At 38.0% G+C, this 27,364-nt stretch overlaps 1 protein-coding gene across 1 annotated transcript; it reads left to right on the forward strand.

Annotated features, from left to right (window-relative positions):
• Positions 1-420: 420 nt before the first annotated feature.
• LOC111908007 (uncharacterized) lies at positions 421-16,172 on the forward strand. The gene is made up of 4 exons (XM_052771599.1): positions 421-845; positions 1,032-1,552; positions 1,648-2,122; positions 16,169-16,172. Exons 1-4 carry the CDS (start codon positions 421-423, stop codon positions 16,170-16,172), a joined length of 1,425 nt encoding a protein of 474 aa, XP_052627559.1.
• The last annotated feature ends 11,192 nt before the right edge of the window (positions 16,173-27,364 follow it).

Genomic DNA, 27,364 nt, shown 5'->3' on the forward strand with positions numbered 1-27,364 from the left:
TATTCTCTTTTTAAAAGATTTTTCAAATTTTCTGAAGACTAGTAGTGAAAGATGTCGCGGTGTGCCAGTCGGCCAGCCAAGTAAGCCTGATTTCTTATGTTAAATGTTTATGTTAAATTGTTGACTATGAATTGGATTCTACTAGTCTTAAAATGCTAGATTACACACTTATTTAATGTTAACATGTGAGAGAGATGTAAAATTAACGGCTAGAGCGAGCTGGAAATTTTGAAACTAGACGCGATTGCGAAATTGGAACTTGTGTGGAAGATAGTAGATGGGCCCCTACTATTTGAAACATCGGTGCCAGTTTCGCGTCGGGGCAAGGTTGAGAAATTTTCGGCAAGCTGAGTGTTTCGTCTTCCTGGAAATATCTAGGCTGAATTATTTCTAAATATTTTCCTCCTTCTACGGATACAGATGGCTCCGCCTGCTCGCCTTAATCAGCTCCAAATGGAGCAAGTTAGGAATATTGTCGCTGAGGAATTCAATAACGCTTTCAATGAACTAATCCTGGGCGTGACCAATGACATAATCAACCAGGTCAAAGCTCTTCTGGATGAGCGCCTCGCAGCTATTCCCGGGGGAGCGTTATCGGCTCCGCCCGTTCGGGATTCGGCATACTACTTCGAGAAGTTCAGCAAGTGTAGCCCTCCTCTTTGGAATGGTGAATTCGACCCAGTTGCTGCTAAGCATTGGGTGTCAGATGTTGAGGGCGCCTTCATGACTGTTGGATGTCCGGACCAGTACAAAGTTGTGATCGCCATGAATCAGCTGCGAAAAAGGGGAAAGACATGGTGGAACACCATCACCGCTCTATTAAACGAGGAAGAAGTGAGGGCCATGTCTTGGGCCCAATTTGTGGAGAGGTTCGAGGCACAATATGTGCCCAAGGTGGAGCAGCAGCGGATGCAGCAAGAGTTCATGGCCTTACAGCAAACTACCGAGTCTGTTAGCGACCTGAACGCCAAGTTCTTGGAGATGCTATCTTTTTGTCCCTCATTTGCTGGGAACGAGGCCTGGTTGGTCAGCCAATACACTACCATTCTACGTACCGAGATTCGGGAATTCGTTAGCATGCAGGAGTTCCCGACTTTATCCGCGATCATGGATGCAGCGAGGAGGAGGGAAATCGAGTTGCAGACCCAGACCAAGAGGAAGGCCAATGACACCTCCTCCAAGACATCTGGAGATGCCCAGAAAAAGCAAAAGCAGGGTGGTAAGTCAAGGTATGAGTACAGGCCGTCTTCAGGTCAGGGCGAGAAAAATCTGTTGATATGCTACAACTGTAAAAAGCCAGGGCATCATTGGAAGAATTGTAGGGCTCCCCCTGCGAGTGCAGTTCCTCAGATTACTTCTGCTGCTCCCGTCTGCTATCACTGCAACGAGACGGGACACAAGAAGCCCGAATGCCCGAAGTTGAAGGCTGGTAAAGGAAGCGGGGGTACAAATCCTGCAATTGCATCGTCTTCTACGGGACCCACTATGGTGACACGAGGTCGTGCTCACCAGATGACTGCGGATGAGCCGGTGATTACCGCGACAGTGGCAGGTAAATTTCTTTTTTTTTTTTCTTTCTTTTCTCTCCAGCCATTATTTAATAAATGGTAGTTAGAATTGTTTACATGATCGTATGTGGTAAATCAGGCACTTATTTGCTAGATTCCGAGCCTGCTGTTGTTATGTTTGATAGCGGTGCTACCCATTCTTTTGTGTCTCGCACGTTTATTAATCGTCTGGGGTGTAGTATCGGAAAATTGGCTCGCCCAATGGTTGTCGAAGTTGCCGACAACCGCACTATTTATGTCACCGATGTCTATCGGAGTTGCACCCTCGAGTTTTCTGGAGTTGAATTCCCTATCGATCTTATCCTTATTGCGATGCGAGAGCTCTGCGTTATCGTAGGCATGGATTGGCTTGATGCGTTTGATGCGGAAATCCACTGTCGTAAGAAGCAAGTTCGTGTTCGAAACCCTAGAGTTGGAGAACTTATTATTCAGGGGAACATTCCCCGCCTGGATATGGCTTCTTGCTCTTCTACTATAGCACTAGACGACGTTCCTGTCGTTTCCGACTTCAGCGATGTCTTTCCGGAGGAACTCCCTGGCTCGCCACCTGTTCGGCAAGTGGAGTTTCGCATTGATTTGGTGCCAGGTGCGACTCCGGTAGCGAAATCTCCTTACCGCTTGGCACCACCTGAAATGAAAGAGCTCCAAGATCAACTTCAAGAACTAAGTGATAAAGGGTTTATACGGCCAAGCTGCTCGCCTTGGGGTGCTCCTATTCTCTTTGTGAAGAAGAAAGATGGATCCCAGCGAATGTGTATTGATTATAGGGAGCTAAACAAGCGCACGATAAAGAATAGGTACCCGTTGCCACGTATTGACGATCTTTTCGATCAGCTTCAGGGAGCATCTTGGTTTTCCAAGATTGATTTACGTTCCGGTTACCATCAGATGCGTGTTCGTGAAGAAGACATTGAGAAAACAGCATTCCGTACACGATATGGGCACTTTGAATTCGTAGTGATGCCTTTTGGGCTCACCAATGCACCCGCAGCGTTCATGGATCTCATGAACCGGGTGTGTAGCCTGATGCTTGACCGTTCGGTCATAGTGTTCATAGATGATATCTTAGTCTATTCTAAGAGCAAAAAGGAGCATCAGCAACACCTTCAGGAGATTCTGGAAACTCTGGCAAGAGAAAGGCTTTATGCTAAATTTTCAAAATGTGAATTTTGGTTGGAAGAAGTTCAGTTCTTGGGGCATGTGGTAAACAAACAAGGTATCAAGGTCGATCAAGCCAAGGTTGATGCGGTTAAACAATGGAAGATTCCGAAAACACCTTCTGAAATTTGCAGTTTCTTGGGTTTAGCCGGTTATTACCGGAGGTTCATTGAAAATTTCTCAAAAATCGCCTTACCACTCACCCGATTGACCAAGAAATCAATGAAATTCGTTTGGGGCCCGGAGCAGCAACTCGCGTTTGATGAGTTAAGGAAACGATTGTGTGAAGCTCCGATTTTGGCCTTACCTGATGGGGTTGAGGATATGGTGGTTTACTGTGATGCATCGCTTCAAGGTCTTGGTGCCGTGTTAATGCAACGAGATAGGGTGATAGCCTATGCCTCCCGACAGCTGAAACCCCACGAACGAAACTACCCCACTCATGATTTGGAGCTTGGGGCTGTTGTTTTCGCTCTTAAGATTTGGAGACACTATCTCTATGGAGTGAAGTTTATCATATACACTGACCATAAGAGTCTAAAGTATTTGTTCGAGCAGCGGGATTTGAATATGAGGCAGATCCGATGGTTGGATGTGGTAAAAGATTATGATTGTGAAATTCACTACCACCCCGGTAAAGCTAATGTGGTAGCTGATGCTCTCAGTCGTAAACAATCTGCCGAACCGATTCGAGCTAAGTGTCTCCGGATCACGATGGTGTCGTCTTTGTTAGATCTAATCCGGGACACCCAAAAGACGGCAATACTGGAGGAAAACATTAGGCGTGAGAAGATTGGGAAAGAGTTGCCTAAGATGGAACGAGACGAGCGGGGTTTGCTGACTCGCTACGGTAGGATTTGGGTTCCATATACCGGGGGAAATCGGAAAACCCTAATGGATGAATCTCATAAGTCAAAATTTTCTATCCATCCTGGTGCTACTAAAATGTATCGGGACCTTCATGAGGCTTACTGGTGGCATGGAATGAAGAATGATGTGGCTCAATTTGTGGAAGAATGTATGACCTGTCGGAAGGTCAAGGCGGAACACCAGAAACCGCATGGGAAGTTGCAACCATTGGAGATTCCTGAATGGAAATGGGAGCATCTAACCATGGACTTCATTACAAAACTTCCTAGAACTGCCCGAGGATCAGATACAATATGGGTGATTGTTGATCGTTTGACTAAGAGTGCTCACTTTCTGGCTATAAAGGAGAGCTCATCGGCAGAGAAATTAGCCGAGATCTTTGTTCGGGAGATTGTCTCATTACATGGGGTGCCCGTTTCTATCGTCTCAGATCAAGACACCCGATTTACCTCTCGGTTCTGGAGGAAGTTTCAAGAGGAATTGGGCACACGATTACATTTTAGTACCGCCTTCCATCCGCAGACAGACGGGCAGAGTGAGCGGACGATTCAGACCTTGGAGGACATGCTTAGGGCGTGTGCGATTGATTTTGGGGGTAGTTGGGATGACCATCTACATCTAGCTGAGTTTTCTTATAAGAACAGCTATCACTCGAGCATTAAAATGCCTCCGTATGAAGCCTTGTACGGGAGGAAGTGCAGGACGCCCGTTTGTTGGGGCGAGGATGGGCAGAGGGTACTTGGGAGTACTGATATCGTGCTACAGACTACGGAGAAAATCCAAGTGATTCGGGATCATTTGGTCACAGCGAGCAGTCGTCAGAAAAGTTATGCTGACAAAAGACGCTCCAATCTTGAGTTCCAGGTGGGAGATTATGTGTTGCTTAAAGTCTCCCCCTGGAAAGGTGTGATTCGATTTCGGAAGCGGGGAAAGCTCGGACCCCGATTCATTGGACCCTACAAGGTCATAGCTCGTGTGGGGAAGGTGGCTTACCGTTTAGAGCTTCCTGACGAGCTTAGTCTAATTCATAATACGTTCCACGTGTCTCAGTTATGAAAATGCGTTGTTGATGAGACCGCTGTGATACCACTGGAGGACATACAAATTGACGAGCGTCTCAATTATGTTGAGAAACCAATCGCTATTTTAGAACGAAAGATGAAAGCTCTCCGCAACAATACTATAAACCTGGTTAAGGTGCAATGGCAACATAGGAAGGGTTCGGAATGGACTTGGGAACCAGAATGCGAGATGCGGGCTCATTATCCGGATCTGTTTCTAGGTGTTGACTTCGAGGACGAAGTCCGTTCTTAGTGGGGGAGAGTTGTAACACCCCAGGTTTTCTCGGTACGTTTGGTTATTTTAATTTAATTATCCTTGTAACCTTGGGTTAATTTACTTAACCAATGTCTGATTTCTTATGTTATTGGGCTGTTTTGATCATCTTGTAAACTCCTTTTATTGAAGTCCATGGGCTATGGGCCTATTTGCAAAGTACATCTAGTTAATAGTACTTAATGTGTAAATTGAATCATTTGGAACACACACAAGGAAAACACTCTAAACCCTCCCTCTCTCTCAAAAATTGTCCCTCTCTCTCTCTTTGGGATCAAGAGCAGCCAAGGGGCTGTTTGGAGCTTAATTCTTGTTCATTTCCAGCCTTGATTCGTATTGGTATGAACCTCCTTATCCTTTCTTACAACTTGATTCATAACCTTGTTCTAGTTTTATGATTTCATCTTCACCTCTTCTCCTTCTTATTTTATTTGTAATTGTATGTTATACATCATCTCAAGATCCTATCTTCACCCCATATATGGTGGATGATGGATCTAGGGGATTACATGTGGCAAAAGATCATGGAAACCCTAAAAAGGAGAATGATGATTTTATGTGCTTATGTTTATTTTCATGTTGATTATTATTACATCCTTGTGGCTAAATGAAATCCTAATGATCCCTAACCCTTTTTAGTACCACCATTATCATGGGGAATGAATTGGGATGATGAACACATCTTAAAATGTGTTTCAAAAGGAGAAGGATGGATAAGCCAAAAAGGAATCACGGGTGGCTACGATTCTGTTTTCAATCAGATCTGTAGTCATTTTGTAAAAATCATATCTGGAGTTCTAGAACTCAAACGGACCCCAAACCAGTTCCAAAAGTTCACAAATTGAGTTGGCTAACTTTCTTAAGAAGGCCAACCTCACTGATAAGGGCTTTATCTATGTGAAAGAATGGTATCTTTGCTGTTAGGTCTGATCCGGGTCTGTTCTGATATGTCATTTTGTTTTCATCATTTCTAAGGCTTGGAAAAGGATCCAGAGTGATTCCAAGTTTCTATATGTTCCTTATATTATGAATTTAAGATCTGGAGAATATGGGGTGTTATTTCCAATTATAAATTGGTTAGAATGGATCCACACTCCAGGTCAGTGGGCAGTCACCAGCTTTTGCTAGTGCTGTGATTGTCCACAATGTGAATTTTATATCTGGAGTTTGAGAGATGATTTTCATTCAATTCCAACTCTGAGACTTTCACTTGTATGTCCTTTACTTCTCTTAATTTTCTTTTGGACTAATTCTACTCACAAGTTGGGTAGAATTGGCCAACATCACTTGACTGTATTGTTGGAGACAGAAGTGATACACCATTTTGTAAAATTCATATTTAATTCATCGTTTGGAGTTAGAATGAGTTCTTTATAGTTGTGGAAACCAGAGAAATCATAGTTTCCTATAAAATTTAGTTAAAGCTATGTTTCTGTTTTAGATTTTGGAGTAAATCCGTTTTGAACAGCAGGTCTGTTTCAGAGACCTTGCTGTGATTACTCTTTTCTCAACTCATAGCTTCATTACTTCTCCTTTCTAACCTTTAGTCCTTCTTAGGTGAGGTTTTGAAGTTTGCTCAAGCTTGGTAGCATTATTTGATTGTTAGCCATCCTTAATACTCACTCAAGGTGAGTTCTCTCACACCGTTGTATTGATGATTGTGTTTGCTAGTTAGCTCGTGTGTGATTATTTGAATTTATTATAAAAGCATGCTATATAAGTATTGTTTTAATTCGTACATGTGCACTGTATGTAACTAATTATGGATATGGGGACACCACCAAAGGATACGGATTTACCGGTGCGGTGGGTAGGTAAGATCACCAACGTAATACTCTTCGTGAGGTGCGGTGATTAGGGCCAAATGATACGGGATCTTCCCGGTGCGGTTCAAACCTACAAGTCCTTTTTGTAATATAGACATTGATTCGTTCTTTGCCTTTATCATTATAATTGGAAAATGGATTAGGGCTAGTAAATATGAATGTTAGTACAATGTCTGTGTTTGAATTCACTAAGCTTCGTGCTTACGTTTTTCCCTTATAACTTTTCAGGTGTTAAGATTAAAGAGGCTAAGGCTTGACATGGAGCATCGGGACATCGCTACTAGTTATTTTGTTGGGACCTTATTATTATTATTACTTCCGCACTTATTTTATATGGTTATTAAGTTGATGGATTATGTTATGACTGTCTCAGTTGTTTTAATTTAATTTAAGATGGGTTTTAAAAGTTTAAAATTTTTGCAAAAAAAAAAATTGGGTGTCACAAGAATGGACTTGGGAGCCGGAGGACGAGACGAGGGAGCACTACCCTGAGCTTTTGTCGAATGTAGCAGTAGACTTCGAGGAAGAAGTCTAAAATAAGTGGGGGAGATTTGCAACGCTTAGTTCCCGGTACGTATTTTAAATATGAATTCTTGCATTTTTATATTAGGACTCGACGAGTTGGAGGCCCGAAACTCATCGAGTAGAGGCAAATCTTGGATGTGGGTGGAAGGTTCTACTCGACGAGTTGGAAGCCCCGGCTCGATGAGTAAAGCTGTCCGAATGAAACCCTAAATTTTAGGGTTTGCACCCTATTTAAACACCTTATATGGCCTCCACTCCAGCCTCCATCACCCTCAGACCTTATTCACAAAACCCTAATCAGCTTGTGAGTGTTCTTGAGCTATATTTGTGCCATTTTAGTGATTTGAAGCTTGGAAAAGGAAGGAGAGGCTTGGAGATTCAAGAGGAGTGCAGTAGATCCAGAGCTTGGGTTGCATTTCCAGCTTGTTTGAGGTATAAAGCTAAAAAGTTGGCTTTCCATCACTTAGATCTTATTTATGGCTTGCATGTTGTCATTTTTGGGCCATTTCTAAGTCACTCTTGGGATTTTAGTGCATCTTAGAGTAATGACTTTAGATATGGGATCATTTGAGCTAAGGAAGCTTAAAGTTGCCACCTTTATTGAGCTATGGCCCTATCCCATGCACTAGAACTCTTTTATGGCTTAGTTTTGGTGTTCTAGCCTCATAACACCCATGCATGCACGTACAGTTTGTAACTTTACGTGTTATATCGACCCTAGGAGGTCAGATCTATGCTTTAGATACAATAAGTACGACTAAAATCGTGTGGATGAACTTGGACATTGGGGGACTCGACGAGTCATTCATAGGACTCGGCGAGTTGGGTTATGGTTCCCCAACCTTTTCCGTTTCTAATAAATCTAGTTGAGTCTAGAAGAGGACTCAGCAAGATGGATGTGATTTTGACTCGAAGATCAAAGAACTCGACGAGTTCAATGACGAACTCGGCGAGTTAAAGGCAAATGTCTCTACGAGTTCAAGGCAGAACTCGGCGAGTCAATGGCTAAACGTCCTGACTAACATGAAGCAGGACTCGACGAGTTCAAGGATGAACTCGACAAGTCATGAGCAAAAGGTCCCGATTTTGTATGAAGGAGAACTTGACAAGTTTTTGAAAGACTCGACAAGTATGATCGAAGTTTCAGTATTCTATGGATTATGGAACTCGACGAGTTGGTGGACCAATTCGGCGAGTTGAGTCGATCAGATGTTGACTTTGACCAAAATTTGACTTTGACCAGGGTTTTGACCTTGACTTTGACTTTGATCGAGTTGACCCTTGAAAGGGTTAGGATTATGAAAAAGTAATTAAGGAAGATTGTTATGTTTAGGAGTTTGAGAGGAGTTGAGCCCAGCACCAAGGATAGTTCAGACACTACACGACATTGAGGTGAGTTACCTTCCAGTAGAAGTGGGTCTAAGGCACCAAGGTCGACCCACTAGTAAGAGTTATAGTAGAGATGATTGTCTTTGTGATAATTATTTGGTCTGTTGTTATTGATGGGTTTTGAGCATTACATCAATCCTATGGTGCGCATGAAACCCTAAAGCTTTGGATCTAGGTTTTCTCTAATTGTACATTCAATAATCATCCAAAGCTAGAAACCCTAATGTCTAGTATACAATTTCGAAAATCACACATGATTAGGGTTAGAAACCTTACATTACTTATTATGTAGAAATAACAAGAACAATCCACAAAGTCCTTAACTCTTGAAAGCTTAGTGCCCTAATTATTGCACCTATGATGGAGTCACAAACACTCTTGAAAATGAAGACTTTAGGAGAGAGAATGAAATCGGCCCTATAGGGTTTCTTGAAGCATAGATCTGATTTTCACAAGGAAAGGGGTCTATTTATACTTGTGGCTGATAGGGTTTTAGGTGGAAACCCTAATATGACTGCTTAATCCCTAAGCAGCCCATGGACACCTTCTAGAATACTCCTTGGATGAATTCTTTATGGGCTTCCCATTGAATTCGTCTAACCTTTATTCCAAGATGATCCATCAGCCCAATTGCAACTATTAGTGATTTGCGATATCAGTCCCCAATTATTTAATCAGTCTCTTTTGATCACTAAATTAATTCCAAATTAATTTCTGATCAATACTAATTAAATAATATGATTTCTAAATAATATATTAATAAAACCATTTTTGAGTACCAATTTATTGTTCATATAATAAATCCTACTCTCTCTCCTCTTGTCATCCTATCAAGTTGCATGAGTGAAGGGAACCCAAAAGGACCATGCTCATAATCAAATCAAGCACATACCAAAAATGGTTATGGCCATAGACACCTAATCGAACAGTCTCCCACTTGGATAAGTCTAATAATTATTATTGCAAGTATAACTTCAGAATCTGATTAGCAATCGTAGCTTTCAAAAGCCGTTGTCGAACTCTGATCTTATCAGTAATGCGACCTTTAGATAAGGGATCATATATTCCTCCATTCTAGATATTGTATGAACTGAGACATGGATTTTGTAATCATTCTCTCTGTTCATGTGTTGTTTCCCGGATTCTGATTTATGACGACTGAAAATAGACTACAAATGAACACATCAACTTAGTCTAGGCTTGGCCAAGAGCTTAGGATGTCATCACTAAATCATAGAGGGGCCCACAGATATCGCTTTTATACCACTTTGGGTAAAAGAAACGGATAAATGTCGACTCATATTCTTGCACTATTTACTCATCAAATCACACACAACCATACGTTTTATAACATCAAGTTACTGATGCGTTTACGTATTATCAATGTGCAACCAACTTGTAAACGACAACTCATATCTCTCCATTTCAAGAATATAAGATATTATCGTCTCACAATCTGATGTGTATTTTTCATGCACTGGGTTTTTTATTTATAATTCCTAATTTGTTGCATCTAAACCACACCTTACAGGCAGTGAACCCGGTCGAGTATAGTATAGCTTTGATAAGCAAGGGTGTCGAACACAAGGGGAACGGTAGTGAATTAATTTAAAATATTTGATTATAGGTTACAAAACACACAAACGCAGTAAAGAAATGGTTTATTAAATCTCAGAAGAACAATTAATTAACAAATCTCGATAAACTAACAGGGAAACAAATCTCTTCAAGTACTTTGGTTTAGATGAATTACACCTTAAAAGCATAGACAATTGCACACACAAATTCATTTATTCATGTTCACCGATTCCTAAAATGATTAGATTCATGTTCTCTAATACTAATACTTTAGCAAACAAGTCAATTCAAACAGTGATCAGTTGATTAAACTAACATGCTTCCTAGTGTTCAGTTCGTATCAAGCAAGACTTGTAATAATAGTTAATCAAATTACTAATTCAGTTTAACCTCTTGTTGATGGTTTATCACACAAGGCTCACACATTAACTTACTTATTTCCGAGTTAATCCTAGTTTCACATTCGTTATTCCTAGACATATAATCTTGATGGTCATCAAAATCATAAGAGACAAGCAATCAAGCAGATGTTCATACAACTCAATTTACTTGATAATTAACAGCAAATAATTATCATTAACACGTAAGGATCTTTTAACAAGCTTGGCAAGATAAATTAAACATAAACAAACAATCCAAAATAGCAATTAATCCAATAATCAAGGTTTCATTCAACCATAAACACTAAGTAAAAGGTTTGTACACCTAAATCAGAAAGTAAACACATAATAGCATCACAATGGAATGCAAACATGGTCACGATAACAAACCACATGAATCCGCTCTCCAATCCCTTAGATATTTGCTCCTGTCAGCTTAATGGCCTTTCGGCCGCCTTTTAGACCCTCAAAACGGCAACTATGAAGTTTTCTTGTTGCACAAGTCGAAGTGGAATATCATAGATTATGAAAATGGTGGAATGATATGGGGTATTTATAGTTGATGGAGATGGAATTTATATGGAATATTAGAGTTTTATTGGAATAAGGAAACTAATGGTGGCTTAGGGATTAAGCAAATAAAAATAAGATAAGTGGTGCTTGGGGAATAAGTAAGTTGGAGGGAATTTCCGTCCAGCTTTTATGCTTCATCTTCAAGGACGATTTTGGATAAGATAAATGCGGAATTAGCAAAAATGCCCTCTCACATAAGTCGTAGGAAATTTCGTCTAGTTTTCAGGACATTTTGAATCTCTCCAATTGCGCTTATGAGTCATCAAATATACCCAAAACACTGAAGAGGGGTCAATCTGCCAGCAATATCCTTTTTGCATCTTTTCAGCTCCATTCTATTCCTTTTGCATTCCAGCTCCCATTTTTACTGTAATTGAATATTTCAAATCATATTAAGTAACTTTTAGTTCTAAATAGCATAAAAACATGGGCGTGATTTCCATGAAGTGATTTCCATGAGCGTGGGTTTAATCCAATACTCAAATATTATTTCATGAGCACTTATGAACACTGCAGCAGACATTTTCTATGTCTAAACGCTTTAGACAATCTACATTCAGATTCATGACAGTCTTACCTCATTACCTACTTCCAAAGTATGATTGACTATGGATGTTTGAATAGCCTAGTTATTCTGGAAGTTAAAACATGCGAAGTGAAACACAAGAATAATCGAATCCAATATGACCTCAAACTTTTGAGTATAAATAAAACACTTATTCTTTAATCACCATATTTATTACACATTATTCATTGTATAATGTTTCGGTTAATCAACTTAATAATTGAATTAAAACAATAGTTATCTCATGCTCCAAGCATGCACACTATGTTTATCTATGGCCCTTTCTTTGTGAAATAGATCAATCGAACACACTTCCAATTATGCTCATTTCACAATTCCAAATCCATATCATAAGTGTAAGAATACCAAATTCTTCCACTATTAGAATGTATTAGATTCTAATTTTTTTTATGCAATGATCCTTTTGTAACGTCATAGCACCAAAGTCAAAAAGACTTTGCTAATGATATTACCAAGCATTCCATTGGAAATTGTTACACTGTCAACTCCATAGACATGAAGTCTCAAATTCAAAGTACATTACTTTAAACATTCTTCTTGCCTAAAAGTTTCTAACCTACACATAGATTCTTAGTATCCAACTCTCATTATGGAAACATTTCCATTTTTTTATATGACAACTCATTGTAAAGAGAATCCTATCTATTCAAAATAATTTCAATATGGTTAATCCATTACTATACTTCCAACTGCTCTCAAGTGACCAATCATTGGCGAACCTTAGATTGTACTTGACAGTTGTTTAACTTACTTTAGTCATATCCGATTCTTGTCCTTTTCCCTCTTAACACTCTAGGCATTTGGAATAAACAGAACGGTCGAATATTATAGCATAAGAAATCGATCCTACACTGAAAGTGTATGGGATACGATACATAATGATACTTTACCAATCTCCTGTTATTATATTGCCATATATTGAATTTCCTTATGTTGAACATTTTCAACATAACATTCATATATGTCCTTTGACTAAATTTGATTAAAATTTCTCGATCTAAGATTTTAGATTTGAAAATCAATTATAAATTTCTCTCCCTTAATTATAGCAAAACAACTTTTCAACCTCTACAACTTTGCAAATCGAAACTTTTTTTTTCTATAATTAATATTGCTAACTCACATCACTTAACATAATAATCATGCTCCCACTAAGATGATAATTATATCCTTACCAGTATAACACTTATGCTCCCACTAACTTTGACATGTACTTAGAAAACAACTGGACTTCTAGAAATCAATACTTATTGACTTTCTTACCAAAGTTCATATTTTTTATACGTAAAGCTTAAATAAGGCTTTATCTAATCTCATACACCTTTTATTAGAAGACTCATATGTATGTCTAAACTATTTCAGAAGTTATATCAATAAGTCCCAAATGTTCAGACTAATTGTCAAATCTCACAATTCGAACTATGAAGAGGGATGCCATAATCGTAATTGAATTTTAGAATGCAATTTACACAATCGCTATCTCCTTAAAATCTTCTTAGTAAAAGCATTTCCTCACAATCATTTTCATGAAGCGGAGAGAAACCTTAACACTTAGACTTTATGGTGTATGTGTTCTTATTCGTGTGAATTTTTCATAACCATTATCACAAGACAAAATCCAAATTCATATGGACTGAACTTGTTCATTCTTTATTTCTTCCCACTTAGTAGCATAGGGCCTACCAAATTCTTCCAGGTTGTTAAACAGCTCACCTATATCAGTCAATGCACTTTCATTGATCAAGGTGCTTTGCCTTTATGCATTCAAATGAGAACTCATAGAACTCACATGCATAGTCAACTCAACTAGAATGGCATAGAAACAAAAATATGTCAACACGATAGGTTACAAAGCTCAGGTCATGTGATAGTGATAGACAAAAAGTTTATTCTTGGTTAGTTCCTAAAGATATTAAAGACCATTAAGACTCCCACTGGCCTCTTGACATATAATATTTTCTTGTCAAGAAACATTCCTTGACAAAAAAATATTTAAGAGTTAGTGTGGGTTCTTATCAAGACAAACACTTCACACAATTGGTCCTAGTTGATCTTTATCTTATCCAAGACATCACAACTTACCACTTTCAAATGTGCAAGAATAAGAAAACATTTTCTACTCCACATTTGATGAGTGTGTTATAAACCTTCTTAAGATGTGTCACTCAAGTCACAATCTTGGAGTACGACTCTAAGACTTGATTTTGGAAAGAAGTATGATTCACCTTTTGATTTAACAATTTCAACAATTTCCAGTTCCTCTTCTTAGCCATATTCGTGCACTAAGGTGTCCTTAGAGGATCAATTGTGACACATTTTCATAATCACTAAGTAAATCATAAAACGCGATACTTAAGTACACTCCCTTCTTTTCAAATTGGAGAAACTTTTATCTTTCGGCCTAATTGATTCTTGCTATTCGTTCTGCTTTACGTTGAAACTTTTCAATGATTCATAATTACACTTAATCTTGTAAGCATAACCATATTTACTAAAGTTTTAGCAAATCATGACGGATGTTCTTATTGTTCCCTGTGGTGGACTTGACCTAGTGTACCATAATGCGTACTAGATCCTTTAGTCCTTCACTTGACTCACATACTTATGTGAACTAGGATTTAGTCTTAATTTCCCAAATACGAAACTTGGGTGATGACAATCATTCATTATTTGGTAAATTTTTTACACTACCACAAATAACATAACTAAGAATCACATCCTTTTCAATATTGATAACAATAGGAACATACAAACATCGTTTTTCACAAATGCCATTGCAAGGAAATACAAAATAAGATAAATCAAAATTTTTCTTTATTTATAAAAGTGCAGAAAAACTTGTCCTTACAGTGCAATTACAAATGAAAACTATGTTACTAATATTCCTAAGCAATCTATCATAACTCCTAAGTAGCAATTGAAAATCCAAACATCGAACCATGCGATCGAAATCCATCTCTTCACGATCAGACTCAGCTTACTCTTCCTTTAAGCTTCCTTTGTTTTCTTCGATCCTACAAAACATCAAAATGTAATCATATCACATCATGTATTAAGAATATACAAATAGAAACTTAATAAAGTTAGATAGTGGACTTACCTGAAGCAGAGTCATACATTTTGACTTTTCCATCCTTACGATCTTTCAGGTAAATATGGCAGCTTCGCATCCAATGCCCCTACTCTTGGCAATTGAAACAAATAGATTCTTTCGGAATATCACACGAGACAATATCAGACTTAGCCTTTCTCTTTACCAGTTGGTCAAACGGTTTGACCTTGGCCGATCCCTTTCCATTTGGAAGAGAAGACATTTTTGGACTTCCAATGTTACCATTATCAATGTCCATGGAAGTTTGGGAGATTGATCTAGCCGACAAATTTGCTTGACCAGTGCACCAAATCATTGCTGATTCGGCAGCAATTATCAAATAGGTAAGATCGATAAGGCTCACGTCGTGATCTGTCATATAGTAGTCTTTAACAAACTGACGATACGACTCGGTAAGTGACTGAAGAACCAAGTCAATAGCCAACTTCCTTAGGAAAACGACAACCAACATTCCCATCCTATCATATGTGTCTTCATCTCCAAGATGTGTGCACAGACTTTCCATCTTCGTGTTTGCTTACTAATAGGGCTTGAGTGACCTTGAACTTTTCAAGTCGACAAACATGTGGGTCAGGGAGAACTATTGGAGGAGATCGAGGAAGTGAAGAATATTTTCCACTTCCATGATCCAATCGTGGAACATCATCTTCATGTGGAAAGCTTTTTCCAAAGGATCCGGGAAGACCATAGTTGTCAGAACTAGACATCTTCAAGGGGAGAAAATTCAAGTTAGTTGATCCAATCCTTAATATAACACCCAAATGAAATATTAAGGCTAGGACCCAACACGATAATTAACAAATCAGAAGAGGGATGCTGTAATTCAATTGCAAACTATTTATTGGTAGGTAAATGATGATTTACCAAGTCCACCATGAAAAACGAAAAAGAATATTAAGTTTTAAATGAATTGAAACTCCTAGATCTTTTGAGATTCAGTGAACTTTTCAATGCCATGTTTAATCTCGATTATGCCCTTCAAGTTTGTGACTGGGATACCGAGGATCACAAACAAGGTGTGAATAACCATGTAAACTAGAAGGAATTACTTGCGCCATTGGCGCCGGGTTAGATAGGTTTGCTTAAATGTTGATAAATTTATATTTTGTGACTTTTGATTGATAACATGGTTTCCTTGACTTAAGTTTGAAAGAAGTCAAAATGTATCAATAATTTTAATGGAGAGCAGATAGCAACAAATGTCAACATAAATAAAGTTGGAGATTACTAAGAATAGTGTATACATTTGTTGTTGAGAAATTTTGTAGGTAGAATAGATTATAAATGTTGATCTGTAACTAATCAACTCAAAATAAAGAAAAATGTTGAATTACAGAAGTCTGATCCTTAGCTTTCGTAAAGAAACTGTATATTAAAGTTCACAAGTGGGACTTCAGTCAGCTGCAATAACAGATTCAAATTTAGCTTCTAATAGCAACATACTTTTACTATTTTCTTTATTATAGTATCCTACTTAAAAAAACGTTTATTATTTTATTATTATATTATGAAAAATATAACATGTATAGCATTTTATTTCAAAATTCTCTTTGTTATTAGGACGTTATATTTTAAATATTTAAGCAGCGTACTTTAACGATCATGTTACAACTGGTCTTCGAGCAGTTGGGCACATACGACGCTTCGGTAGACGATTGATCAAAGAAGACTTTCCAACATTTGGGTAACCAACTATTCCAGCTCAAACCTAAAAATTGCAGGAAATAGCAATCTACTTTACTTTTTTTACCAATATAAGCAATGTACTTATATGTCTTTGCAAAAATAGCAATATTGAACATGAAATTTATAACCATTTTATGGGTAAAAATGTAAATTGCTAATATTGGTAGAAAAAGTAAGGCATTTGAGGTTAAGTAGAACTCACTGCATGAGGAAGCAGTCCTCTTGCTCTACGTTTCATATTCACCTCTGCAGCTACTGCCCAAGCATTCCGATCAGCAAGTGATATCATGTCTTCTCTATTCAATACCAACATTATTTTTCTATTACCGAGCCATGAATCCATCTGATTATTCATGTAAGCTTAAGAGTATAAGGACTTAAATTGACATAAATGAAACTATAAGTATAAGGATATGAATTAACATAAGAAAAAAAAGATTACCATAGGTTGGCTTATGGACATTGGGATCCTACCATCTCTTACTTTTATGACAACATTCATCAACTTGAGCTGTTCTTTCGGTTCTCTTTCTGTTTTTCCAATATGACCTGGGTGCCACTGAGGAATATTATAGATACTAATATGTCATTTTTTTTTAAAACTATGATATTTTTTAATCAAGGTAAAATCGTAAGGGAAGCTCAGACCTTAAGAGTACCTGAACAGGACACAATGATTTTGTCCAGTGGTAAAGATTAGCCTCAAGATCAGCCCAATCATACTCCTCTTCAAAAGAGACCATTGAATACATAAAACAATGGTATCTATTAACATAATTGTACCATGACCTGTTTGTTTACATCTTTCATACCCTTTCTCCTGCATCCCAGCATTAAGGGGGCTATTTTATGCCTGGATAAAAAAAATCAAAGATATCAAAGTTAATAGACACCTCCTTCATCTTTCTTTTCATCGAGTAAATGGAAAATCATAGACATCAATAAAGCTTCACCAGGAACATACCTATAGGAATCTTGACCTACCTAAACATACCTGTAGGAATCTTGACCTACCTAAACATACCTGTAGGAATCTTGACCTACATAACCCTAGTTTTTTAAAAGAGAAATTAGTAATTCAATGATTATTTCATATAATATAGTTCACTGAAATCGAAACAGATACGAAGAAGAAGAACTGAGGAAAAGGCAATCGTACCTGCATATTTGGGAAGTTCACACCAATTCTATTTTATCTTACAATGAATCAAAACAAAAACAGTCCATTGGGAAAAACAAATGCAGCATAGTTTCTGTAAGAAATGGAAATTTTCGTTAGCAAAGATACATAATTTTGGGGTATTTTTTAAGATTAGTTTGCTAATGAGAAGAATTGCTTACCCTGTCAATCAAAGACGTGTACCATATCCGAACATATGCAAGTGGATGAGTTTTATTGAAGCAATCTAGGAAAATAAACCTCTAGAAGGAAAGAAATACAAAAACTATTACATATTTAATTAATAAATTCTCATCATTTGTGGACATTTTCATCTGCTAAAAATGACCCTTTTGCCCTTAGTTAAGTAGAATGTATCCGTTGTTTTGCATATGGTAGTTCACATGAAGTTCTTTGTCATGCATTTGTTGTGATTTCATAAAGAAAAAATATACTTTTCAATGTAAATGCATGTAAGGAAAAGAATGAGGGTAATTCCATCTTTTTTACTTATCAAGTTCGAAATACAATCTAGAATCTCTCTGTGAACTATTAGACGAGGTAAGAATGGGATTTATTGTTCTTGAGCTCATATAATCCCATAAATACTCCTCTTCCTCTGAATTCATCCAATTCCTACTCACTTCACCACTTCCTTTTATAATATTGTTAATAGGTTGTAATTTCACATCAGAATTGAAAATTTATGGAGTGAATGTTTCGATGATAACCCATGTCCATTACTTTCAAGACTAAATATTATATCTGTAGTATTTCTCCCAGATCCATACCATGTCTTTTCAAGTTCTTGTTCTCATGCTCTTCCATTGAACTTTCCAAAACTACCCTCAGAAGGGCTCGATATATCATATCCAAATTCATAAATCTCGTGTGTAAGATCATTCTCTGGATCTCTTTTTGCCTGCTGACATGGCAAAACATAATTTCTTAACATTTTTGTCAATTTAACATAGTTATAAAGAATTTAAATGGTTAGTAATAGTATCATACATGCAACTTAAGGCGAGAATCAGCACGAGTTATGGACATGTCACTGGCTGCAACTTTTGGCTTTAATAAAGTTAAAAGTCAATGAGTGATGATGAGAAAAATTATTTCAATGAGGTTTAAAATGTAATGTAAACTTTAATGTCTCTTTACCCTGTTTGACTGTTGGAGCTTTTGTGTTGCTGTTTCCTCCAAATACATTGGGATTTACATGAAAGCTGCGACCATGGAGCGGAGGGTCTACATGGTCAACCATTCCCATTCCCAACTGTCGGAAAACCAAGTTCTCTTTCTATTGATTGAAGATATTGAGCTGGAAATACTCCTTTCCATGTCCCAGAAAGATTTCGCATTCTAGAATGTAATGCAGAATCAACATGTCTATATGCTTTGCAAAATACCTAAAAGGTTGAAGAAATAAAGTTACTTGATTTGTTAGAGCAACACAGTTAAGAGCACAATGGAACCGAAGAATGAAGATCTAGCCTGAGGGGGTTTGGTGGAAAATCGTCTGATGTACTCTCACCCAATGTTCTTCATGATATTGTCTAGAATATACAGCGATGGCAACTTTTGATCACTCGGAACCTTCAAAAAAAACGACCTAGTCTTGTATGATGTACTCTCGCCCAATGTTCTTCGTCAGATCACATTTCGTGTCGTGGAAGGATATTCAACATCATGGAATCAGACAAAATCAAAAAACAGAAATTTTCAGCTTTGAAAAATTAATCATAGCATCAAATACAATAGAAAAACGACCTAGCCTCTGATACCACTGATGGGTTCTGAGCATTACATCAGTCCTATGGTGCACATCCAACCCTAAAGCTTTGGATCTAGGTTTTCTCAAATTGTATATGCAATAATCATCCAAAGCTATAAACCCTAATGTCTAGTATATAATTTTGAATATCACACATGATTAGGGCTAGAAACTTTACCTTACTTGTTATGTAGCAATAACAAGAACAATCCACAAAGTCCTTAACTCTTGAAAGCTTAGTACCCCAATTGTTGCACCTCTAATGGAGTCATAAACACTCTTGCAAAGGAAAAATTTAGGAGAGAGAATGAAATCAGCCCTCTAGGGTTTCTTAAAGCATAGATCCGATCTTCACAAGGCAAGGGGTCTATTTATACTTGTGGCAGCTAGGGTTTTAGGTGGAAACCCTAATATGACTGCTTTTTAAGTACCACAAACGAGATCCAACCAATGATCAAACACAATCAAGATGCTACAAACAATAAAGATTAGAAGGGGAAGAAGCAAAGAGATTTCCAACAATGCACACATTGTATTAAGCAGCAAACGTCGAGTACACTTGGAACACACAAAAACACATCTGGCATGTAAACTGACCAACCATGACTCTGACACATTCTGACACTGTATATAGGGACTGACGGGTCGTGAATAGGTTCATAGCCGAACACCCGTTCACGGCCATGAACACCCTTACAACCGCAAACAACACTAAAACACCCATTACAAGACAAAGACCCTATTAAGACCTATACATATTGATGCCTAGCCCAAACCAAAAAATGATGACCTAATAGTCTTTCCCCGTGGTTTGAGCTAGCATAGATTTAGTCTTTTTCAACCATCAGCACATCTGATCTCCCCATAGCGCCTAGCCACATCTTTTTATCAATAATCTCGGTTATCATGCCTGTGAACTCCTTGGCAGCAGGTTCCAAAATCTCCTGTTCAAATATAATTTGATGTGCATCTAAGGTATGAATATCCCTCTCACCAAATTGGAGCAAGTCCTTCTTATCAACTATATAAAGACACCATCTTTGAGCTTGACAACTGTAGTGGTCATAGCTTCATCGTATACCCAATATTGCATGTTGCGCAACGAACCATCACAGAAGTGTTTGACAATGGGAATCTTTGTCATTTACTTCGTTGGAGACCACATAACATTTTTGAAAGACTTGTTGGTGATCGGGTCATACACTCCTTTATTCGTCTCTAAGAACGATTTGGCAGTCTTCATCCCATCAAATCCTCTCTTCACTTGGTTTTCCAAGAAGGTTTTAAAATCAGTCGCACGAGGATCATTGGAGGGATTGGAGAAAGGAGCTGCAGATTGTTTAGAAAGGTCCACCTTGGTGAGTGAAGAAAAATCATTATGATCCTTGTAGTATTCCACATTCTTGCTTTTCCTTTTCATCAGCCATCAATCAAGTCTTTCATGAAATCCCCACATCCAAATCCCTGGCCGATCGCCATATTTGTGCTTGAACCTTTTCTTGGCGAGCTCAGTCACCGTTAGTTGAGGCTAGTCTCCATGAAGATTTTGATCAGAATTCTTCATGAAGAGCAACCTTCCCCTTTTCTGTGATGTGGCCTGCCTCCCACCACTTTTTATTGTAATTCTAGGCGGGGCTTGCTATGGTTCTGTTTCAAAACGGTCAACGATCGTAGTGATTCTGACTGGTGCGTTTTCAACAAGCTGATCAAAAATTGATGTATTAGCTAGGGCTAGTTGAGACATCTGGGATACCACTTAGGCCTTCAACTGTGGTCTTAAATTTATCACTAAATTTAGCAATAAGCTTATTCTTTTGATCAAAGTATCCAGCCGTCAATGCCCCATGATTTACTTGCATAGTAGAGATCTGTTTTGTCTTTAAAGCAACTTCTTCTTCCAGTTCAGAAACTCGAACATTGAGACTTCTTATCAAAACATATTTTTCAATAAGTTTTTGATTTAGAACTCAAATCTCTGCTTTTAGGTCAGCAAATCTCTTCTTTTCCGTGAAGAGAAGGGTATGAATCTTGTTGGGCTAGCAACGTGGAAAGCCTCTCAGAGGCAATGTCATGTGCAGGTCGTGGAAGAGTGGAACCCCAAGGAGTTGAATAGTTCCCACTTCGTGAGAAGATCGAATAGAACTTGGGTCTTCATGGGCGGATTGAATGGTTGTAGCAGGTGAAGTGGGTGGTTGTACAGGTGGTGGTTGTTCTCTTATTAGCACTCCCAGCCTGGGATCAGCTCTTCTTCTTTTTAAAGGAGGTTAAGAGGCTTGTGTCACTATCAAATCACTCTCAAACGCCAATGATGTTGGAATTTCAACATTAAGGGGAGGAATCCTTGAAGTCAAATCTATAAGATTTGAAGCGTCGACCGTCTGAGTTGATGTAGGAGGCATTGTCTCAAGAACATTTAAAACTCCCTCTGTCTCCATTGTAGATTGTGCAACTTCATTGACGTTATAAAAGAAAGCATCAAGGTCTTTTGTGTTCAACCTCATGTAATCATCATGCTCAAACCCAAAATCAGAATCATTATCATAACCGGTTAAATCACCACCAAGACCCTCAAATTCAACATCATTAACTTCTGTATCTTCATCATCATTTCCCTCGTCAAAAGTAATAGGCACATGCTCTTAAGCCACTATTTCTACAAGAGGAACAGGACCCTCCTCATGCTCAGAAGCAGTGATCACATCTTCTTTTGTTTCCATTCGATCTGATGAGCTTTCAGTTTCAGTAGAATCACTAACTTCAGCGAATTGGCTGAACTTCACCAGTGGATATTTTCCTTGGAACATAAATTTTCCCTTCATTTTCTGCTTCATAAGTCCAAAGGTGCTGGAACCCATGGATTTCAGGTCAAGAGTCTCTCCCCTTTTTTCAATTTCCGGGTATTTGACGTTGAAAATCATCTGAAGGAATCTCGGAAACATGAGAAATTTGTCTTTTCATTTTCCCTCGACATTGCCCACCACCTCGTTCATGATGAATCTCAAAAAATATAAGTCAAGTCCTATAGCGAGACCAGCAAGTGCACCCGTATTTAGTAAAGAGACCTCATCAACCCCGACTCTCCTTCCGGATATACAACTCACAAACACATAAACCAAGAATCTCCAGTATGGTGGCAACAGTTTCTTGATCGTTGGAGGAAACACACCCTCATAACCAATACGTGTAATGATTTCTTCAGTCTGGTTTATAGATATTTCAGTTGGAAATCCCGACTGGTCATCGATCTACAGAACCTTACGGATGACTTGTTCAGACACAACGACCTTCCTTCCGTTTACAATAGCTTCTAAAGAGACTTCATCATTTTCTTTTTGGACCACAGCAGTGTTCCAAAACTGCTTCACTAGGTCTTGAAATATGATTGGGCAGGAAGTGAGAGCATAAGCCAAGCAGCATTTCTTCAGTCCATGAACCATGGACTTGAAATCGCTGTGTGCAACAAGTGGACGTAGCAGGAAAACTGCAACACTATGATTGTCTGAGAATTTCAATTCGGCCATTTTGAGCTGCATAAACCAAGCCAAGTGAGAAAACAAATGATTTAAGACATTAAAGATTAATTTTTCTCATTATTCAATTAATTAGGCTTTTGATTTGATTTTAAAATTGAGTTTATGGTCAAAAGAGGGTTCACGACTGTAAACAAGCTCACAGCCGTACATAGATAACGGTTCGCAGTCTATTAACAGTTCACGACTCACAAGTAGTTCATAGTTCACAGTCCAAATGATGATCACGGTCAATGAGAATTGCAGCTAATGAATGGATCACAATACAGCAATGATTCATGGCTAAGAAGAAGAACATGGTCAATAAGTATGAATGGTTCACGTACGTACATAGGATTCACAGCCGTAAACTAATGAAACGGTGACAACCGCAAATGCCCAGAAACAGTTGATTTGATGTTGATTTTGATTCCCCTAGCCTCAATTCTACATGATCTAATGCAGAAAAAACATAAACCACTTGATAAATGATTAAAATGAAGATTCCTTCAATCGAAAGCACAACTTGAATACGATTTGACACCAGTATTGCTCTGATACCAATTGTAATTCCCACAAACGAGATCCAACCAGTGATCAAACACAATCAAGATGCTAGAAACAATAAATATTAGAAGGAGAATAAGCAACGAGATTTCCAGCAATGCACACGTTGTATGAAGCAGCAAACGTCGAGTACACTTGGAACACACAGAAACACGTCTGACACGTCAACTGACCAACCATGACTCTGAGACATTCTGACACTATATATAGAGACTGACCGGCTGTGAACAGGTTCACGGCCGAACACGCGTTCATGGCCGTACACCCGTTCACGGCCGTGAACACCCTTACAACCACAAACAACACTAAAACACCCATTATAAGACCAAGACCCTATTATGACCTATACATATTGATGCCTAGCCCAAACCAACAAATTATGACCTAACATGCTCCTTGGACGAATTCTTTATGGGTTTCCCATAGAATTCGTCCAACCTTTATTCCAAGGTGATCCATCAGCCCAATTGCAACTATCAGTGATTTGCAATATTTGTCCCCAATTATTTAATCAGTCTCTTTTTATCACTAAATTAATTCCAAATTAATTTCTGATCAATACTAATTAAATAATATGATTTCCAAATAATATATTAATCTTATAATATATTAATAAAACCATTTTTGAGTATCAATTTATTATTCATATAATAAATCCTACTCTCTCTCCTCTTGTCATCCTATCAAGTTGCATGAGTGAAGGCAACCCAAAAGGACCATGCTCATAATAAAATCAAGCACATACCAAAAATAGTTATGTGCTTAGACACCTAATCCAACCGTTATCTGTTATGATTATGTGCTAGAATGATATGATGTTATGTGATAGTATGTAGTAAGGGGAATAGTCCCCGTGTTACGGTCGTAAGGACCAAAGGATAGGTCGGGCACCCCGGATATGCCTAACAGTATGTTTATGTTATGGTATTATGTGGTAGTAAAAGGGGAGAAATAGTCCCCGTAGCCAGTAGAGATAAACTGGAGGGTAGGTCGACACCCCAGAATTGCCAGACAGGGTAGGTCAGCACCCCAGAATTGCCAGACAGGGTAGGTCGGCACCCTAGAATTTCCAGATAGGGTAGGTTGGCACCCCAGAATTGCTAGACAGGGTAGGTCCGGCACCATAGAATTGCCCAGTAGTATGTTGGGTTATGTGGTATGTGGTATGATGGGGGAACTCACTAAGATTTGTGCTTACAGTGTTCATTTTGTTTTTCATGTCCCTCTTTATCGAAGGGGAAGGAGTTGGCATGGTAGCAGCGCATCACACACACACAGGATTTCCACATTATGAGATTCTTGGGATTTTACTCTGACATTGTTACTATTTCATGATATGGTTTGAGACATGTGGCTATGGTTTTATGAAATGAAATAACTTGGTGATGTTTTTCTATAATTTGTGTTATGAGTTGTTATATCAAAAATGAAATTTTTGGTCTTGAAAATTAGGATGTTACACCAATCATGTTTCATTAGCCCAAACCAAGGGTTTCACTAATTTACATAATCAGTCCTTGTATATTTAATTAGTCTCTTTTCATAACTAAATTAATTCCAAATTAATTCTTGATAAATACTAATTACATAATATGATTTCTCAATTAATATATTATTCTTATAATATATTAATAAAGCAAAAATAACCTCTTTCTCAAATATCCATCTTGTCAAACTGTTTTGGTGAATGCAACCCGAAATGGACCATGCTACTATCAGGTCAAGTACATTCCAATTATAGTTATGGGCTTAGACACCTAATCCAACACCGACTCCGAATCCTATCTCTCAAACCAACACCTACTCCAACAAAAAGACCAAACACAATCAAACTCCTCAAATTACCCTCAAGGTCCAACATGGTCAAACTTGGTCAAAGTCAAAGTCAAAGTCACAGTCAAAGTCAATTAGTCAAGGTCCAAAGTCAATATATCTTCCCAGCGGAGTAAGCCCTATGTACCAAGAGAGTACGCTCAACGTACCTTGGTGTTGACCAAAAGTGTAACGTTGACTATGTGCGCACAACGTACCCCCAGGTACGCCCAGCGTACACTGCCCAGTCCTAAAACTCCATTAAGAGCTTATTCCATTAAGTCCTTACATCCAAAGCCCAAATCCAAGCCCAAAATGATGTCCTAAGTCATAATGTTTCCAACTTTATGACTTTTCACGGCTATAGAGTGCTTAATATCCAAAACCTTAAGTTCTTAACCCAAGAAGACATCACAACTCTTGCATAAAAGCGATCAAAAGGCAAAGATCACATTTTTATAATTCATAATATATTTTTAATGGATAAAATTTCCAGCTTTATCCATTAGAATGGTCCCAACAAAAAAGATCTAGGGGTCGTTTGATAGTTGCTTATTGGGTTAGAACTGACTGAGTTAGAAGCGGATCGGGTTAGAAGTTCTGACTGAGTTAACTTCTGACTAAAACTTGTTGTTTATTTTGCATTTGACAGACTATGCAAAATGACTATACTACCCTCAAACAATTTTTTTATAATAATACATTTGTCCTTAACCATTTAATTTATAAAATTTACATATAATAATTTCTTTATTATCCAAAAAAAATGTTGACAACATTGTTACATGTCAAGTCAATTAATGATCAATAATGCAATCTTTACCAAAAACAATAAAATTAGCATTAATATCACTCCAACAAGATTTCACCAATATATATATATATATATATATATATATATATATTGATTACTAGTTACTGGCATTATCCTTTAATGTTGGTCTAGTTTTTTGGATTTAAATGTTCCTGTGGTTCCAATTCGCTTCATGTAAATCTTCCCGTGTGGTTTTGATTTTAATTCTGATTTCCTCTCTTCATAGTGTGATTCGAATATCATCAAATGACTACAACCTTCAGAAGAAATCAATGACAACATTACCAGTGATTCTTTTGTTGCTCAAATAGTTAAATACTTTGTGCAGGAAGCCAATTCTTGTATTTCCTTTAGAAATCAGAAATTCCTAGTTTCATTACATTTCACTGTCACTTTTATTGCTCAAGATCAATGTCAAAATTTTCCACCCCTGTATTATAATTAATAAAATTAGTAGCTGGGAATTTATCATCATTATAAACATGAGATTGAACGAATTTATCATCATCAGATTGTACTAATGGCAGGTAAAAAAACAAAAACAAAACAGAGACTATCTATTATGCATCATTGATTACTGGCAGAAAAAAAAATCAAAATCAAGAGGATCTTAAGGTTTTCTTAGCAGAAACAAACGACATCAAATAAATTAACATACTTTTCATCAGATTAAACAAATGTAATTTATGATTTTTACCAAGATGAAGAAAAAAACCAAGAAATTACTTGAATGGTCAGCACTGGCTTAGGAGAAGCAGAGGTCGGCTGCTTGCGGCGGCTCTGCCTGAGGGAGAAGACGGTGTGGTGGCCTGGGAGAACTAGCGGTAGGAGAACCAGTGATGGGAGAAGCTATTGCGTCTAAAGGAGATGAAGCTTGTCGATGTGAGAATTAATGGTAAAGAGGGCAACTCGTCGGTCAAAGATGAGGAGGAGGAGTCGACTTTGCTGATAAAGCTGTGTATTTTGTTCAATCGTGATTTTTGTTTAGGTCTCCATGGGAGGGGCCAGGGCAGATAAACGAAAATAAGATGCGTGGGCTTTTTCTTTTCCAGTCAGCCAAATATTTTAGTCTTACCGAGTAAGCCTTTTGGGTCAGCAAGGCTGACCGAGTCAACAGAAACATGAAGCTTTCAAACAGTCTGT

This window comes from Lactuca sativa, chromosome 5 (genome assembly GCF_002870075.4).
Source record: "Lactuca sativa cultivar Salinas chromosome 5, Lsat_Salinas_v11, whole genome shotgun sequence".
Lineage (NCBI taxonomy): Eukaryota > Viridiplantae > Streptophyta > Magnoliopsida > Asterales > Asteraceae > Lactuca > Lactuca sativa.